Here is a 19951-nt window from a genome sequence, read left to right as displayed (position 1 = left end):
GTGTGTACATTACTGAGAGCCATGTGTTCTATTGTTGGTTTCTTATTTTCTGTCCCATAATTATATATATATATATATTTTTTTTTCAATTTTTGGTTTAAGCTTTTGCTTTTATACCTTGTGTTTTTTCCCTCTTTTTTCCATAGTTACGGTCATTTCTCCAGGTTAGGAAGTACAGTCTAGATCTGGCCACTCTCATCTTGTACTCTTATCAGCTCAGCACAGCACTGGCATACCTGGAGAGCAAGCGCTTCGTACACAGGTACAAACGAGATTATCATCAAGCAGCACAACCAACCATGACATAGTCCAAGTCTTGTACAAAAAGGCAATTTAGAAGAGTTGCTGTCCTTATTTTAGTGCTATTCACTAGAACACAAATATTTAGATAATAATGGAAGTGCATCTTTGTGTGACTAAAAACCTTCTGAAAAATATGTGAGTATCTTGTTTTTTACTCTCCAGGGACATTGCAGCGCGAAATGTGTTGGTCTCCACAGTCGACTGTGTAAAGCTGGGGGACTTCGGCCTTTCCAGATACATGGAGGATAGCTCTTATTATAAAGGTATCTGAATTCAACAGAGGCACTTTGCAAACTACTCTTTAGTTATTTTATAAGTGTTTAAAGAACCAAACTGACACGTAAAGTAAATACTTCCTTTTATTCCCCTTTTGAAGCATCTAAAGGTAAATTGCCCATTAAATGGATGGCTCCAGAATCCATCAACTTCAGACGGTTCACTACAGCCAGCGATGTCTGGATGTTTGGTACGCTTAAAGCCGCAGTCTCCTTTTTCCTCATCACAGTTTGTTTCTGTGAAGCTGCAGGCGTTTACATCCAACTTGTCTTCACAGCCAATGTGTCTGTTTCACTCCACAGGCGTCTGCATGTGGGAGATCCTGATGTACGGCATCAAGCCTTTCCAGGGCGTGAAGAACAACGACGTCATCGGCAGGATAGAGAACGGCGAGCGCCTGGCCATGCCCCCTCAGTGCCCCCCAACCCTGTACAGCCTGATGACAAAGTGTTGGTCGTACGATCCCAGCAAAAGGCCACGATTCAATGAACTTAAAACACAACTCAGGTACTGCAGTCTATTGGATTATTTAGCGGTTTTCATGTGGTTTATGCCAGTGTGTGTGTGTTTCAGAAGTTTTTGGACAAACGTTGTTTAGGAAAATGTACGATTTTTACTTCCAATGAAGAAATGTTTGCTTGCAAGTGTTGTGGAAAATGTATTCAGTGCTATACTTACAGCTTAGGTATTTTTACATTTATTTTTAAATTTCAGATTAAAGATCTGTCATGAGAATTAATCCTGATATTCTTTATGGTTTGGCTCAATTGTTTATCCTCCCTCTAAAACAGGGACTCAACCAGAAAAGCTACTGATCAAAGAAATGCAGTAAATGTTAACCAAATGAAGCACTTGACTTTTTCCTAACAGCAGGTGTCACTCTCTGTGTGATTTCAGTGAAATGAGCACACACAAAGAGGAGAGAAATTGAACAACCAACTTTTTTTCTTGTATATTTTCAGATGACTGGTTGGGAGGCGAACTATCTCTCCGTATTTCTGAGTAAATTACAGCTGTGCAGCATTTCTGCATTGCTGGAATTCAACACATTAGTCATCATAAATAGTCCCAGGATATAAATAATTCTGGACAAAGTTTACAAGGAGCAGCTTTTTCTCTACTTGGTTCCATGTTTTTACTAGAAATTGTTGTCTTACTTAATGAAGTTAAAAACCTCCATTAGTCTCTCCAGGTGTGACAAAGTGATGATGAATAACATTATTATTATTGTTCAGAAAACACAACACTTTCTCGATTTCTTTCCCAGTTAATCCACATAAAAAAATCACCCTGGCCTCAGTAGAGTGCATAAAAGCAGATAGGGGATTTTTACTCAGGTGGTGACTGACAATGTTGACTGTACTAGTCCTACTTTTTGATCCCAAGGATCTACTTATTCTCTGAGCAGACATACAGTACATAAACTGTATTGAACCTACTGTTTGGTCTAATGATATTTTCATCGCCATAGTAACAGAGCTTTATTGATGACAGAGATAAGTTTATTCCTGGAACCTGGATCATGCTTTACGTTGTTAGCCGATGACGCATCAGTGCTTTGTGACGAGATTTACCTGGAAAGAGAAGTTCTCTATCAGCACAGCACATCCTCTGCATGTTGAGATCAGATAAGACTGAGCAGGTTTCAGGTTGCTGAGAATGCAACAAACCCTTGAAAAGGTGCATTTACCTACTAGTTATTAAGAAAATTAACTACTTGCCTAAAATTAGAAATGTTATGCTCCAACTGAGGTAAGATTAGAACTGCGTCGTACTAAATGAGCTTGAGAACACACTAGCTTCAAAGTGCCATAAAATTAACAATTAAACTTGTATCATATGGTCCATATTAGGATTGTAATTGTGTTCCATGTAGCGAACTCTCTACCAGGGATTATATTTTCTTTTGTTTTGTTTTTTTTGACAGCGATAGACATTTTATCCCACATGGGGTCTTCAGAACAGCCGTAATGCACATTGACCACAGGGTTAACTCTGCTGAGAGAACATTTATAATTATAATGTGCCACATACATGTTCATGGCTTTTGCTTTAGTTTTTTTAGGACATACTAGACTTGACATGTACAGCTGCAGTCTTTAAAGAAGTGGGCTAACTCTGATAAGTTTACTCTCAGTAATGATCTTACTTATTGATCATTTTGCTCATAGCTTAGGTCATTGCTCTTCCGGTTAGTCAGGTACAAAAAAATTAAAAAAAGGTTATTCTTCTGCTTCCTAAATTTTGTGCTTCCAAATTTTAATGTGTTCTCTCTTTGGAGCAGAGAACATGGCACAAAGTTCAAGTGGCAGCAGCAAATACAATTAAATTTTTCTTAATTGGGTGTAAAACCCACATTTATTAAAAACATGTTTCACATTAGTTCAATAAAAATAATGCACATTCTAAATGAGATAGGGGACAATCTATATACATTTTGCAAACTAATATAATTTTTCAAATTATATTGATAACTGTGAAAATCAGCTTGCTGGTTAGCACTGACATAAAAATCAAAGTCACTCTTCAAAACGTTTTAAAAAGTATTTTAGTCTTTTTAAAATGCTGTATGTAGGTTTTCATTTAAGACTTTTGTGACCTCACATTTTAGGCTAGAAATGGCAATTACTCATATTTTCTCTGTACTCTGGAAGAGGTTTGAGATGAAGTCCAGTTAGGGCAGAGCTTTCCCCAACCACCATTAGTCAACAAGTCAAAATCACTAAGGCGTCAAAAGACTTGTAGTTTTTTGAAAGTTATGTTTCAGCTCTATCATTTCTGTAATTGAAAAGCAAGGATACGTCTGTGGTAAAGAAGTCAAAGTGTAAGAGGTTTTTTCATATTCTAACTTTGTTCTACTTGTTATTAGACCAATTTCAACATTTTCCCAGTAAAACATTTCAAATAAATTGAAAGTTTTAATAGCTAAAATAATGTTTTCTTAATCAATGAAGGTGAATATTGCCAAAAGATTTTTAAGGTGTCTATTTTCTCCAGCCACATAATTTCCTGCATTTTGAACATTGTTACCTGGCAAGACAGATGTCTGTCATGTAACCTCCACACGAGTGAAGCTCTCAATAGAAAACACAGATTTCAGAATCAAGATAGATTACATATTTTGCTTTTCACTGTCTGTTAAAAGTAGATTTTAAAAATAGATGTTCTGTAAAGCTCCATCTTTCTACATGCAGTCTCCTGCCATCTGCTTTTCTTTCTTATTAGCAACAGGCCTTCACTTTATGAAAAACCTGTTAGTTTTATAACATAAGCCATATGTCGGGTTTTTATTTTCTGTCAGACTAAAGACAAATTGTGGGTGAGGTTTTTTCATCCGGGTGGTAAGTGGACAAAATGAAGCTTTGACTAAAAAACATCTTGACACGGCCGCACAGTTGTGAATAATTTTGTGGTTTGGAAAAAGAATCAATATTGATGATGTTTATTGTGGCCGCTGGCAGCATCTGTGAGAATATTGTAGATGTGAGGAGTTTGGATTACCTTTGGTCTGCCGGGTTTTTCTATCATAATATCAGCTGTAGGCCTTGCTAACCGAATATGCAGCTCTCAGCGAATACCACAAATGTCCTTGATGCTAGGCCAACGTGTGTAAGGGAATGGGTGTTTTCACAGGTGGCAGCTGCCAGGAGTTACAACTTGCCATCGAGAATAAATGAAGGTAAAATCCAGACGGGTTAATGTAATCCTCTACTCTGAGAGCCAAAGCCAGACTACAGAGGCTCCCAATGTTGGAATATTATTATCCTAGTTGTGAGGTAGAGTGGTTGATTGATTGATGCATGTTGCCCAGTGGAGTTTTAGATGCAATTCTGCTTTGAGAAAAAAGTTTTATTCACATGTTGGTAACATTGTTTGGACTTCTGCCCCATATTATCGGTGCTATTATTTTTCCTAAACCAAGATGTGTAGTGATTTGGCGTTACATGCATAAACAGAATTATGTAGAATTATGCTTTTTTGAGTTTGTAAATTATTGAGAAACATCCATATTTTCTTACAACACTGTGGGTAACGCCTTAACTGACTGGATAGTTCAAGAAGCAATAGAATTTTTCTTTCAAGGTGCAAATAATGGATTACTTAATGTTTTGTTTTTTGACCACCAGTAAAGCCCCAACACAGTGACATCTTGGGCGAAGAGTCGTGTCACACATCTTAAAAACGCTTACTGTTGAAAAGGTTTGCAAGCTGGAAGAAATGGTTACTTTCTATACCTTTTTTCTGAATAAACTCAGCTTAGGTTTTTATATCAAGATGGACAAAAGTCACTTGATGTAAAACTTGAAACTGGTAAATTATGTTTTGAAACTGATTTCTTAAAAAGTGTAATTTGGTTTCGTGGTGATCAAATCAGATCACTTCTCAGTAGCAGTGAATGGTCTGGTGTTAGGTTGTGAAGGATTAAAGTGTGTTAACAGTCTTACAAAGCACAGAGGAACACTCTGTCTATGACTGTTCTGTGATGTGGCACAGTTTTATTTTTCTGATTTTCCTTTAGCTTGATAATCCGACTTTTGAGTTGCAAGAGTTCAATTTACTTGAGTTGTGTTTTTTTTACACCGTGTTATTCCAGGTGCTTGTGTGTTGTAGATCAGCGGGGGTGGGGTCGTTGGAGGTTTGCTTACTTGTGTGTGTTGAAGTTGCCATACTGCTGACGGTATCGTCATCATACATGTTTGTGGGGATTACCAGGTGAAGGAAGAGAGGCTTGCCTGTTGAATTTAAAAAATAAAATAAATGTTCAACCTGTGAAAAATTAACTGCATAAACATATCTGTCAAGAAAATACTGTCCAGTTAACTTGTTAAAAACATATATCTCTTATGGGAAATCCCAATGTTTTGTATTAAGTTTCAAAATGTTACTAAAAAAGTGACCTGATATCTAACAGTAAAAATGTATTATTGTAGATGATACATTTCTGAAAACCTCTGCAATATTGTTTTCTGAGTAAACAGAAGTTTGAACATTTTAGAATAAACTCTCAATACCAATTTTTATTATATGTAAAGTAGTAAAAACACTAAATCTGCTCTTCTGTCAGCGTGTTATTCTTCAGGTTTAATTATGGATAAAGATTGGGATCATTTCACTACCTTGTGCTCTGATTTATTTGTACAAAAGAGATTTAGACAATTGTGATGGAAGAAAAGGCCGTACAGGAGATGGACTCGGACAGGTGGCACAGCACACAAATACTCCACAGGAGACAAAAGGACAGGAGGGCGGTGATGTTACTAGAAATATCTCTTGCCCTCAGGGTGGGTGGGTATCGGAAGTCTGTATTAATGGTCAGTTCAGCTTGAGTTTGCAACAGAACGTTTTTCTCTTTTGTGGCCTCCACGCCTCCAAGTCAGCGTCTTTGACAGTTTGGGTTTCTTTAGCCTCAGTTTTCTATGGAAACTGTAAATTTCTGTGTGGTATCTATTGGCTTCTTCATGGGAACTGAAATGGCTGCGCGAGAAGGCGTGGGATGTTGCCTAATTTTAAGTGAGTCAGTGAGTTCTTGAGCAATTTTACAGGCAGATTTACTGCTAGAGTTTATACAGCAGTTTGCTTATACTGGAGGCAATTGTTTCAGAATTAAAATTGAGTGAAGCATTATAGCTATAGGAATTTAAATAGTCGCTGGATCACTGCGGAGGTTCTGGGAGCGCTGCAAGGTAAACACAGAAATTTTGCTTTTATTTTGAAACTGAAAACTTAAACCGTTTTGCTTTCGTTGGTATATACAGTATATATACTGTATATATTATCAGTATATGATCTCATTTTTTTATTTTTTTGTTTTACTTATTAAACAAGAGATGTCAACAAAAATGGGATTTCTAGCATTAAAAAAGTTAGGACACTGTTCATTAGGAGCTAGCAACATTCCCTTTGGCTGAAATAACTTTAGTGATAAGCTTCTCATAGAAATCTACTGGTCTATTACATCTGTCTGAGGAAAGTTTGCCCAAATCTTCACTTTTAGCTTCGAAATGTTTGCGAGAGCTCTTAAATAAAATGGTTTGTTTTAACTCTTCAATACTTCAATAAGTTCTAAACCTGGTATTTGGCTTGGACTTTCCCTTTTCCTTTTCTTTTCTTTTTTTATTCACATTTTTATTGAGAATGCACATTATATTACAATGATATAATTATATTGATTTTGTTCTCATTTTTACACTCTTTCTCAGTTTCACAGTTTTTTCTTGACAGAAAAAAACAAAACAACAACAACAAAACACAGGGGATTTAATGAACGTGGGTTGAACATGTCTTGCTGCAGCTTCCCCAAGCATTGACACTTCCACCCCGTTGCTTTAGAGTTTGTATGAGATTTCTTTCCTAGAACTTAATAATGATGAATTGACTTGTTAGAGAGCGAAACTCGTGCGTTTTCGTTCTGATTGTTCAGACAATTTACTTCATATCAGCAATAGCAAGAGGCTGCTAGGTCAAATCATGACGTTTTAGGTTTTGGAGACTTCTTATATCGTCTTGTGGTCTGCTTTCAGGTAATCTTGCTTGGAAGTTATTCTGAGCTAATTATGAAAATACCGCATTTTATAAAAGAGCTAAACCATGTATGGACAAATGCTTAATTTAATTTTTATAAATTTTCTCTTTTCTAATGTTTTAAATTTTGTAGAGCATTATGAGAAAACTCAGAAATAGAAACATTTATTATTATTTTTTTACTGTAAACTTTTGGTGGATGCTTTTATATATACGTTGATTTTTTTAAGCACCAACAACTTTTATTTAAAAACAATATGAAAATGCGTGTGCATGTTTTCTGCAGTGACATCTACGCTGCTTCACAAAGTTTTTGTAAGGAGATTCAAGAATCACTACAGTGAAATAATAGTCACAAATATCAAAACAAGCTTCTTGTTCTCTTCTTCACATTTGTTAATATATCTGTTTTAATGAAATGTTTATTAAATACGTTCCTTCTTTCACTATGTTTTCTCTTAGCACAATATTGGAGGAGGAGAAGCTCCAGCAGAAAGAGAGGAACAGGATGGAGATGAGGCGGCAGGTCACCGTTTCCTGGGACTCCGGAGGGCCGGATGAAGCGCCACCCAAAGTAAGATGGTGATACACTGGTGTGTGTGAGACGGTCTTGGTTTCAAAACCAGTTTTTCACTTTTAAAGTTATTTTCTCAGTGATGTTGGATGTCTTGTTTTTTCAATGTGTAATTTCTTGTTAAAATTTGCTTTGTTTTCTTCTAGGAGACATTTCAATGCTCAATTTTTAATAGATTAGTCAAATGTAATAGTCTTCAGTTATAATCAATATATTTTTTTAACTCTACAATGATCCCTCACATCTCACTGCTCCGCCTTACATTTTTTCTCCAGCTTCTTCACCCTGACTCATTACTATGATTCATGTGCTGCCAGCATCTCATAACTTCTTTTGGTTACATCAGAAGCCAACATTTTCTTTAAGGAGACTGAGAGAAGTGATTTCCAGGGTTTGGGTCATTCATAAACATGGTTCATGTCTAGACTTACTGCAACATATTCATGTTCTTGGGAATAAACGGTGTGTATTACATTCAGGAACATGGTTGTTTGTGGTTTGATCCTCTCCGTCTCCTCCACCTGCACACCTCTGCTTTTCATGGCTTCATTTCTTTCCCTCCACCTCCTCTACCTTTGTCTCTCTGTTTGCAGCCCATCCGCCGTCCATTCCTGCAGCCCACCTTCAGTCTGGATTGTATTTCTGCTCCTCCTCTTCATCACTGCCAACAAAACCAGCGCTTTGCCTCTCAGCTTTCCCTCTGCACTGGAAACGCTCATCCATCATCTCCCTCCTCTTCCTCCCACTCACCCGCTCCACCTCTCGCCTCGCTACCTCTGAATTTTCCCACTCATTTTTTCTCCTCTACCAGTTCTGAGCCTAACTCACCTCTACTACAAAGAACACCTCTTTATAAAAGATCTTTGTCTGAGGAACCTTCTAAGTTCAATTCTGATTTGACATTTTCTCCTTTGTGGTTTCCTCCAACCTACACTGGGACCCCCATCACGACCAATGCCCTAGCCAACAGCAGCCATTCCTTTCCTTGGCACTTCTCTCCACTCCTTCCCCAACCCAATCCAAACTTTGACTTGCTGCACTGCAGTTTGTCAAATTCTTGTCCTTATAAGCAGTCACCGCCCAGCTTTCCCAGCTTTCACCCTGATACCCAGACTAACCCTTGCTCTATTGACCTTCTGACCCAGCACACTGCAGTGCAGTCAGGTTGGAGCGCCCCGCTTTTCCCTCCGCACACTGACAACGTCCTTTCAGTGTCCTGTAATCTGTCCTCGGCCAGCCTTCACTCACCCAGTCCAATGTCAACCTCCCACATGCTGCTTGCTATTCCATCTTCTGAAGGAGCCGTGTCCAGACCCTTCCAGGCAGGTGGTGTGCAGTTCAGGTGTACTAATGTGTTTTCTTAACCACTAAACCAATCTCTGTGCATTTACCACAAAAACATTGCAGCTTTTCTCTATTTTTGAGCCTGTAAAAATATCCAGATTGCATGTCAGAAGGAGAAAGTCAATTTATATTATGTATTGTGCTTAAACATTTATCTATTTAAACAGTAATATTGAATGATAAAAATGGAAAAAATCAATCAGAGGTAAAGTATTAGATATATGTAGTTTTCTATTTGCAACACTTGCTTTCTAACAACAATTGATGTGGTAAGATCAAAGATTTGACAATTACAAAATAATAATTAACAAGAAAACTTTAAAATTATCTACAATTTGGACTGGTTAGTTTCTAGGTAGTGTGCAAAAAACTCAAAATAGAAAACAAAATAGAAAACGTTGACAAGGAACAAATAAGAAGCTCTGTATTTTTTTAATCTTAAATTTAACGCCACAAAAAGTAAAAATGGACACTACTGCTTTGTTTCTTTTTTTGTTCTTTTTCTGATTATTTCATGGCTATTAATTCTAGGCTCAAAATAGAGAAGTTGCAAGTTTCTGCTTCTTTACCTTTTAATTTTGTTTGCTTTCCTCATTAACAGTCCGCTCCATCTGTTTTTGTTTATCCCTGATAGTTTCCTTTATCTACCAAGCGCAGGCTGTAGAGATGCTGTCCACTGTGACTCGTATTTATATCTGTGTCAGATAGTTATCTGGATTGTTACGGCCTATTTCTGGTTTGCTGAGGGTCATTGTTGTAATAAACCTTCAATCCACTGAGCTAATGTAAGACACGTAAAACGTCCGAACAGAATACATTTTAAACTGTTTAAAAGTAATGGAGAAGTGATTTTGTTTGCTAATTTTAAACACACCACTAACTGCAAAGTCATGGATGATTCAGTGCAGTTCTGGATTGAATAGTTAATTATTTTTCTTTAAGGTATCAGATGTTGTGCTAAACTTTCAGTCAATTCGAAGTGTTTTGCGTTTTTACATGATTCTCCTCCCTCATTTTTGAGGCTGTTAAAGGTCCATGCTTCACGTCAAAATTATTACTTTGTAGTGCATGTTTTCCTAAATGGACAAAAGTACGGAAAGTATTTAAGGCCTCTGCTTGGTTTTCACGTTGAAGCAGTCCCGATGTTCTCCAGTTCGAATCAGCCAGGAGTCATTCTTTTAGAGCTCCTAATGCATGTTTGCCTCTCTCTCTGTTGCCCTTGGCGGTGATGGATGTGTCTGTGTTGAAGTGGAGTCGTTTCCCTGAGAGATGCATGAAGTAAAAGGAAACCTTAATTACACTGTGCTTTGCAGCATTCCTTAAAGATTCTTAAATAGTTATGTAACTATGTGCCTGTTTTAGGGCATGTTTGGTACAATGATGGGTTCATAAAACACAAGAATCCATCTTACCATTCTTTAAGAGTGTTCTGCCTTTAAATCGCATAATTTTGTGAAGCCCAAGAGGCAGATTTAGACATTTTTTATGCCGTGTTAAATGTTTTAATGGTCTGTCAGGGTTTGCGTTCCCCATTTTGTAACGGTTTCCCTTTTTTTTATTGTAAACAAACTTGAAATACCCAGACAGATTTATTTTACAGGGAATCAGTTGACATACGGCTAAAGATTCTTGCTAGTTGTAAAGGAAACAGCAGCGTCTGATACATGAGCAGTTCAAAATGGCGGCTCTTAGCTCAGTTTTTCAGTTTTGTGGCATAGCTTGGACAATCCTGGTGCTTACTTTGACTGGCTCTTGATTTTCTTTTTTGTTTTGTTTTTTTTTTTTGTTATGCTTCTGTGAAATCAGTCTGATACAGGTTCAGACTGTCTGTGGTCTGAAGATTGATGCTGACAAAGAACTGAGTCAGATCCTGTTTGAGTGTGAACACTTAGTTTACAGAACCTTGGAAGCTTAAACCGGAACCACACAATTCAATCTGTTTTATGGTTATTTAATTCAACAGACCACAAAACAGTACATATTTGAAGAAAAGTTAAATGGTAAATGGACTGAACTTATATAGCGCTTTTCCAGTCATTTTTGACCACTCAAAGCGCTTTACACTAGAGTCACATTCACCCAGTCGCACTCACAAACACGCACACATTTATAACACCGATACGCAGATCGGTAGGCAATTTGGGGTTAAGTGCCTTGCCCAGAGGCACATCGACATGTGGCAGGAGGAAGCTGGAATCGAACCTACAACCTTCCGATCGCAAGACGACTACTCTACCATAGAGCCACAGTCGCCCAAGTAGTACATATTTGAAGAAAAATAAACATAATTTTAAAAATGGATAAATAAAAATCTGAGAAATTATGTATTCATTTTCAGTTTTTGCTACTTACTCTGATACCCCAAAATAAAAAGCAGTGTAGCATTTTGTCTTCAGAGTCCATCTGTGTAATTTAATCTCAATGTAAATACAGCTAAATTGTAAAAACCTGAGATGTTTGTTGGAGAATATTACTGTGTTAATATTCATCTTCTTAGACCTGACTTATCATTCAGTTATCAATAAGACACACAAAAGAATCAATCTTTGATTATTTTTTATTTGTATGTTATTTTTTCCTAAAATCAATTGATTTAGGAAAAAATCAGTTGATTTTAGAAACAAAATCAGGCAGATGTTCAGTCAACATCAGGCAGAAAATTACTGCCACTAGTTTTATTTAGCAGCCTAATAAACACACAGCTAGAGCAACTATATCCTGCATAAAGCGGCTATTAAAAAATATTCATACCCTTTTAACATTGTTGTATTTTGTCCAACAAGCTTACATGTAATTTAATGTGGTAGACCAGTGCAAAATGGCAGATCATTATGAAGTGGAAGAAAAGGTTGTGAAATAATGTCCCAAGCTTTGAACATTTCGGTCTGTCCAACCCACCATCTGAAAATGCAGTTTTTACAAGCCATTTAGAAGACGGAGCAAACATGCGGAAGAGGTCAAATGGTCAAATGAAAACAACATTGAACTTTTTGACCTGCATGCACATGCTGATCTCATCATCATCCGCACAATAAAGCATGGTGGTGGCAGCATCATGCTGTGGGTACGCTCTTCTTGAGGGAGGAAAGAGAAGCTGGTCAGGATTTATGACCAGCTTTATAAATCTGGTCATAATTCAATTAGTGAATTTAGCTCCATGAATTGTCCTGGAGGTAAATTCAGGACAATTCATGAAGAAAACATGTTTGAATGTGAGACTGGAGCGAAGGTTCACTTACAGTGAGAATATGAGGCAAGACTTGAATATTGTTCGTAGACCCTTCCAATCCAGTCCCGCCTATTTTGCAGAGGACGGTCACACTGTTCAGTGACCTTAAAAAACACTTGCCACTGTAATTGCATTCAAATGAGACAGAAAATTGCCTGAGGGTTGACTGTAACACAGTTCTTTAGATTATTTTTAGACAGTTTTAAAAACATTGCATCACTTTCCTTTCACTTCAATGTTGTGCACTACCTTGTCTTACTTTATCACATAAAATACAAATAAAAAACATTTACATTTTAAATGGAAAAAGAGGTATGCATACTTTCAGAAGGCACTTTGCATCTTGTGTTCAGTGTTTTCGTCCTGTCTAGCTTCTTTGTTTCTTCCTCTCTTTCTTTCTTCTTTTTCACCCACTTTTTTCCACTTTCCTCGCCCCCCCCCCCCCCCCCTTCCTTTCTCCCCTCCTCGTTTTACTTTGCTTTCTCCTTCTCTCTCCCCGTGCGTCTTTGTGTCTGTCTCGCTGTCGGAGGTGTGGTCCAGAGAAAGCTACTGTGAGAGACTGTGGAAGGTAGAGGCTGCAACACTGTTGTGCTAGAAAGATTTTAAAGAAATCTCTCCTGACATTATGGGAAGAGAAACCCAACAGCTTCATTGCAAACCAGCTGAGAAAAAACTGAACATTGTGGGTTCACCAAGCACTTCTGCTTTTAGCTGAAAGTCCTCCAGTTGTATAAAGTGAAGTTTTGGAGTTGCTTTCTCCTAGAATCCTGAAAAGCCTCCATAGATGTTTGGAATGAGCCGAAACTATTATTTAATCCACTAATTCTCTCATTCAGCCTCATCAGTAACAGATTGCGTGAAAGAGAGGTCTTTGGTGAACAGCGACACACTTAACACACTCGCATCACATCTAACCTAAATCTAAATCACATCTACAGTGACCAGCCAGTCCACAAGCACATTTTTCTTTAATTGATAACCTGACTGTCGTAGGTTGTCGTAGTAACAGGAGCGGTGTTTTTCTGAGCGTTTCACTAACAGCTTGCTGGATTTGCAGCCCTGTGGGTGCTCCCTGTGTTGACTGACGGCTAACATGACCACACAAACATCTGCTGGGGGTTTGTGTGTTGACTTTTTGAATGTTGTAACCTCTAGTGGGTAATTTAGGAAAAACCTGATGCAGGGTTATCTCCTTGTTTACACTTCTTACTGTTTTCTTCTTATATTTTTATGTTTACCTTCATTTATGTAATTAGTTGTTTTTTTTCTTCTGTCTCTTAGCCAAGTAGACCAGGCTACCCCAGTCCCCGCTCCAGTGAAGGTTTCTACCCCAGTCCTCAGCATCCTGTACATTACCAGGTATTTAGACAGATTCCTTCCTTTTGATCATGGTTGCTGTAAATCATTTATGGTTGAACCGCAGCTAAGATAACTTCTCATCTGTCTTTTCTATTTTCTCCTTTCTGCATTAGATGGCAGCATATCCAGGCCCACACACCTTGCCCTCTGTGCCCAGCGCCCTGTACCCTCCACAAGCCGCTATGGTGGACACACACCACGCGCACACGCACCCCCGCCACCACGTCCACACACACTCACACGCACAGCTGCTTCCTCAGCCGCATGGGACCGACATGGCTCTTTGGGGCTCTGCAATGGAGGTAAGAGGCATTGCTGCTACGGTTACGCACACACACAGAGAAGAGGTTCTGGTTTGGTTCATCAAAAATGATTTTTAAATCTTTTCTTGATGCTCAGAAAATTATTGTTCACTTTGGTGAACCACCACTTTGCTTAAAGAACCAGATTGGCATTCCAGATTACCAATGTACACTCTACAAATCAGCACACCATTGCCATCTTTTACTTTTATTGAGTTCCTCCATCATCTCAGTTCAGTTTCTCATCCATCTTCTGCCCATCTGTCTTCATGTGTCGCCTCTTGGCCAAATGTATGTTTTTTTTGTTTTGTTTGTACGTTATGGGTATGCATGCTTGTTGTTTGCTCCACCTTCATGTGTTGGGGTGTGTGTGTGTGTGTGTGTGTGTGTGTGTAGGACAGGGCAGTAGACATGCAGCAGTGTGTAGGCCAGCAGTGCCTGTTAATGGAGGAGCAGCTGATGATACAACAGCAGCAGATGGAGGAGGATCAGAGGTGGCTGGAGCAGGAGGAAAGGCTGCTGGTAACGCACTCAGCACACAGTGGAACATGCACTCTGGCCCACCTGACACATGCTCAACACAACGGCGGCGCGTTTAAAGAGGGCTTGCAGCGGAAAATCAGCTCAAAGCCCTGGCGATTTGTTTAACATTGATTTAGTCCGAAAATGTAACATTTATTGATTAAATTCACAGTAAAATAGATCAAGCATCCACATCTTAATCACCTCCAAACTTAAAGTACAAGTCATGGTTCACTCACTGAACCTCGTAATCTAGGGAGGTGTGTAGCTTTCAGCTGCAATTTCACAGACATGAAGTCAGTGAAGAGAAGAAATGATCTCATTAGGCTCCACCGCAAGTTTTGTCAACACCTAAATCCTGACCATAACATTTTTTAACTCTTGTTATCAAATTATCAAGTCAGAAATGTTTAAGCCATTTCAAAACCAGCTATGATTCGTGTTGATAATAATCTATTGGCATAAAACAAATTTGACAAATTTAGAAGCGGTTTGAAAATCCTTCTGTGACTCAACCAAACCTATGATTTTGGCCAATAAGCTTCCTTTAAGTGTGTAATTAAATGAAGAAGTGTTACACCAGGACAGCAGCTGGTTCTGCACTATTGAAAAAACATGCTGCTGAAATGGCTACATTTGCGTCTTGGAATCAAATAAAGAAACGTTTGTTCATAAAAGTGAAAACAAAATCACTCTGGCATTTATTTCCAGCAAAAATGGCGTGTGGTTACCAGATAATGCCCATTAAAATCACATTTTCTCTGGTGTATTTTTTGCTTATTCTTTGTTCATTTATGTTGTGCATGCCACATTTCTCAAAGATGTCATCCTTTCTTTTTAAGTTGCTCTGTTCACTTTCTCATGTTTTTGTATATTCAAGGTTGTGACTGTCGGTGCATTACACTTGGAGTCAGTAACTTCTTTACTAACAAGCAATATATTTAAACATCTTCTTGGAAGTTGGATCATGTCAGTTTCAAAGGCGCCCTGAGAATTTACTGAGAATTTACCAGACGATGATCAAAACTGAGCATATTTATGCAGAGTTTAGAGCAATTTCTCAGATCACAGAGTGCAGAGCAGGTCACATAACACAGACAGACAGCAGCAGACAAAACACACTCTCTTTCACTGTGAGCATCAGGGTAAAAAGTAAAAAACTACCTTTATTTGTGAAAACGCAGATTTATGGCTTCAACAGAGTGATGCGAATGGCCTTTTGATACAGTTTGCAATCCACCTGACTTGTTGGCCAATTCTGAGTCTGTTAGGAAAAACCTCCTGTAGTACATCATCAACAAATAATAGGAACTATTATTGTTCCTAATAAATGATCGTAAATGGTCACGATGCTTTGATCTCTTGTTATTGGAGGTATTAAACAAAAAATAGAACTGACTAAATTAAAATGAGGAGTAGGCCTGTCACAATAACAAATTTTGCTGGACAATAAATTGTTCAAGAACTTATTGCGATAAACGATATTGTTGTTTTGAGACCAAAATCAATAACCTCTAAATTGTAATGAACTTTTAAATACTGGAACTGGAAGACATTTGAAATATCCAAAATAAATAAAATAAAATAAAAAAAACAACAGAAACGACAAATAAAATTAATTATGAAGTCTCTGTAAATAGAAAATATCTTTTTTAAAAAAAGGACTAGTGGAGAACGAAGCACCAGCCTGACGACTTTTATCACTTTGTTTTTTTAAAAAGAGAAAGAAAAGTGATAAATCAAGCAAATGAAAATTATTGAGTTTCTTTTAATTTATTCTGCGATTAATTGATTTATCGTTTATTGTGACAGGCCTATTGAGGATTATATTAAATATTTGCTATATTCATTTTGTATTCACTAACGTTGGACAAATCATCCTTTGCATCCAAAGTAAGTCAGAAGTAATCAAATAATCAATCCAAAATTGATTATTTGGAATATATTTTACATTGAACCACAACTGATAGTATAGAAACCCCAAACACAAAATGGGTGTATGCGAACGGAGCAGTCCCAACTGTGTGTTATTTCTTTGAGGCTGGCAGAATGGAGGAGTGCTTCATGTTTCATGCATTTGTCTGTGAACGGCGATGGTAGTGGCTGTGTGGGGTTTTTGCTCAAGAATTTTATTGTGTGTCAGAGAGTTTGGAGGCAGGTGTGGCCTGTGTGAATTCCTGGCTTAATGATAGGCTTACAGACTGACAGCCCAGTCAACAGTCTGTCTTTGACCCATAACCACTAACCAACAACACACAAGATTACTGAAAAGCTGAGGAGGCATCAGATTGTGTGTGTGTGGGGGTGTGTGTGTGTGTGGGAGGGGAAGGAGTGTGCACATGAGAAAGTTTTTGCCGTAGACTGGCCGGTTTTTATAACACTGTTAGTTGAGTGAGAGGGTGGAGAGAGGGAGAAGAGCTTTGTTACCCTCCTCCTGGTTTTCTCCCTCCTTCTCTCCGTGTTTCAGAGTCGACTATAAGTGTACTTGAGGCAGAAAGCTGGAGCTGAATCAGATTTTTAAAAAACTGTTAGAACAGACAGACATGGATACGCTCAGGCCAATTCTGTGAAATCGCAAGATAAGCACAGAAACAAAACGGCTCAATCCTCCAGGACACCTTTGATTCATTGGGAAACTTTTAATGAACTTCACGGCAATGCTGGTCTTCAAGTCCTGTCTTGGAAAACTGGTATGCAAGGACAACTGATGAGAGGGGATTTTGGTCTTTGAGCCCAAAATATTTATGGGTAATTGAAATTCTGAGCATCTTGAATCACTTAAGATTCTGTAGCTCCGAGCAGTATGTTGAAGGTTTTTATTTGAGCCTTTAAATGCTGCTGCTGCCTGAGCGGCGCAGAGGATCGGGAGCTAATAGCCGCCCGTTATGTGGTTTTCTCTCGGGGCATTTCCCAGGAATGAAAATGGTTTTCAGCTCAAGTCACAAGCAGCGGAGCAATGTGACTCGCTGCTCCTCAGGAACAAAGCAAACCCAATCATTCAGCGTTGTTGGGATAATTTAACTGTGTGATATTAGAAGCTGCTTTGTTGAAACTTTAAATGTGAATATTGTTAATAAAAGGAGCCATAAAGTTATTTACGACTTGTGCTGTTTTAGAAACCAGACACAAGGAGCTCTAGAGGCAGTCTGGACAGAGAAGACAGCGGACTGCAGCCCCCAGTAAGTAACTTTTAGCTGTTTTTGCTACCATTCATTTCATCTGCTGTCAATATTTGCCAGATTTATTTTAATTTTTTTTTTTACTGGTGCTTTTTCGGTTGCCTCATGTTTGTTTTGATTGGAGCTGGACGGATAGATCCAGGAGCAGGAAGTGACCTCACGGGCAAGGGCCAGCAATTCTGAGGTCAACGTGTTCTCACAGCATTACTGGATATTAATAGAAGGCAGGAAAATAAATCCGTTTTTGTTTTCTCTCTCTGTGCCTGAGTGTTGCTGCAGTCACTCAGCAACACTGCCAGGTGCTCTGATACTCAACTTCAGAGTGTCAGAGCACCTTTAGAGGAAGTTGTGTTGATCATAATAATCTGCAAGCTGGACTCAAGTTTGCTTGCTGTAATGTCACTTTAATTGCATGTTACTGGTTTCCCTGAGAGTCAGCTGGTTTGGAATTTGATAAAAATGAGAAGAAAATGTGAAGATTTTATTGCAAAAAAAACCCAACTAAATTTAAATGTGTTTTTTATGAGTTTACATTTAAATTTATTGTTGATTTCCAACATCACATCAGTTTTTCTCCAGCTGATTTTTGTGACACTGACAGAAAACCAAAAGTGCAACAGCACTGCTTTTTGGCCTGTAGATTAGGTTTTAAACCGTACCTGTCATGCTTAACCTGAGCCCATGTTGTGAGTTTTTAAAGCATTACTGATCAGTAACATCAAAGTCAAGAAAGCAATGGTAAGAGCCATTTTCCACAGCAGCCACCGTCAGTGTTGTGTTTTTTGATGAATTGAGGAATATGCAATAACAAATCCCTGGAGGGTGAATGTTTTGAAATAAAAAATATGCAAAACTGTTGGGAAAATGTAAAAAAAGAGAGATAAATTTGTGTGAACCTTGTTAGGTTAAGATGGTTTCAAATAACAATATGATCACTTCATAATATTATGAACTTTTTTTTAAGTGTTCACACAGTTTAGAGTCAGTCATATCTTGTTTCGGAAGAATGATAAATCCTGGCTGTCTTTAAATGAGTTCAGCAACAAAATAAAGCAAAGTGAATCTGAATTGAAAACATTCAATCCCACATATTTCTGATTAGGTGCTGATAATACTCAAATAATAATCCACATGTAAAGACTTCTATCTTTGCTTTTGTCTTTAGTTTGTTTTTTGATACTTTTAAGGGTGAACTTCTTAATCATTGATCCGATATTGATATTTTTTGTTACCTTTTCTAAATTTGGGTCGAGCAGAACTGAAGAGAGAGCTGCTTCACTGTGCATCAGTTCCCAGCAGATGCCAGCAGAAATTGCTGTAGCAGTCTGAAGTTGCCACATGCAAGATATTTCCGTCTCTGTAATTCATCTCTGTGCTTGTCATCCTCCTCCTCCCATTGAATGGCTGTGGTTTGTGGTGGGAAAATCTCCCCAGTTCTTCTGCATCCCCGTGTGTGTGTGTGTGCGCGTGGGGGTGCGTGTGTGTGTGTGTGTGTGTAAATTGCCCATAGTGTTGTATTTTTGGGTGTTGGTGGTTGTCAAACCCCGACGCCCTGTTGGCACCAGCACTTCTGAAGCAGTCTGTTCTGTTTTCTCACAATAAGAAAACAAAGATGCCAAGTTCAGATTTTAAAAGCAAACATAAGCAACTCAAGTTGACAAGATTTTAACCTCTGAAATGCATCATAAATATATTTATTGTGAACATGTTGCAGTTTTCATGACATGTGCACTTTTTGCTGTCTGTGAATAATGAATCTGAATAGCTTCACTAGCCAAAGTGAACAGACCACACAGCAGTGAAAACAAAGGCGGCCCTCCTGCGGTGGTGACTGAAAACTTTCCGCATACAAAAATGAGAGCGGCTGTCGTGTGATTAACATTAAATAGGATTCTCTTCTCCATGGCTGGTTTTGGCCAGCGCATTTTTAATTTCCTGCAGAGCCTCTTATTATGTCAGTGACAGTCCAATCACTAACCCCATGTTTTGCTTGTTTTGTGCAGACAGGAAACCAGCACATTTACCAACCTGTTGGCAAATCAGGTAACGAGAACACTTCTTTAATTCACCTAACCACTATTGTTCAGCTCTCTTGTTTCATCTCCAATAATATGTAGCCTCAGATATATAGTGGACTGCTTAAAGTATTCATACTCTATCAAAAATGTTGCTTTTGCCATTTCTTCCTTATTCCTATTGAATATTATTTATCTACAGGGAAAAAAATGTAGCTTATTAGTTTTTATAAATGCACAAAATCTTTTTTTTGTTTAATTAGAGTTGGAAAAATACATTTACGATCAGAGCAAGTTCATTTCAGTCCATTCAGTGACAGATAATA

General features: G+C 38.2%; 1 protein-coding gene across 25 annotated transcripts in view; it reads left to right on the top strand.

Annotated features, from left to right (window-relative positions):
* The window catches only part of LOC114142248 (focal adhesion kinase 1-like), a 62160-nt gene that overhangs the window by 36501 nt on the left and 5708 nt on the right, over positions 1 to 19951 (top strand). For 9 of the 25 annotated variants that reach the window (XM_028013408.1, XM_028013407.1, XM_028013400.1 and 6 more), the window contains 11 exons: positions 147 to 262; positions 466 to 566; positions 680 to 769; positions 882 to 1086; positions 7564 to 7675; positions 8269 to 8997; positions 13530 to 13607; positions 13721 to 13909; positions 14306 to 14431; positions 17548 to 17610; positions 19614 to 19653. In XM_028013408.1, coding sequence (XP_027869209.1) covers positions 147 to 262; positions 466 to 566; positions 680 to 769; positions 882 to 1086; positions 7564 to 7675; positions 8269 to 8997; positions 13530 to 13607; positions 13721 to 13909; positions 14306 to 14431; positions 17548 to 17610; positions 19614 to 19653 — 1849 coding nt within the window. Of the gene's footprint in view, positions 1 to 146; positions 263 to 465; positions 567 to 679; positions 770 to 881; positions 1087 to 7563; positions 7676 to 8268; positions 8998 to 12777; positions 12817 to 13529; positions 13608 to 13720; positions 13910 to 14305; positions 14432 to 17547; positions 17611 to 19613; positions 19654 to 19951 lie in introns of all 25 variants that reach the window. The other 16 variants (XM_028013414.1, XM_028013415.1, XM_028013420.1 and 13 more) reach the window with 5 other exon arrangements.

This window comes from Xiphophorus couchianus, chromosome 3 (assembly GCF_001444195.1).
Source record: "Xiphophorus couchianus chromosome 3, X_couchianus-1.0, whole genome shotgun sequence".
Classification (NCBI taxonomy): Eukaryota; Metazoa; Chordata; class Actinopteri; order Cyprinodontiformes; family Poeciliidae; genus Xiphophorus; species Xiphophorus couchianus.
The sequence above is the reverse complement of the archived record's forward strand: the minus strand, read 5'-3'. Positions and strand labels throughout refer to the sequence as shown.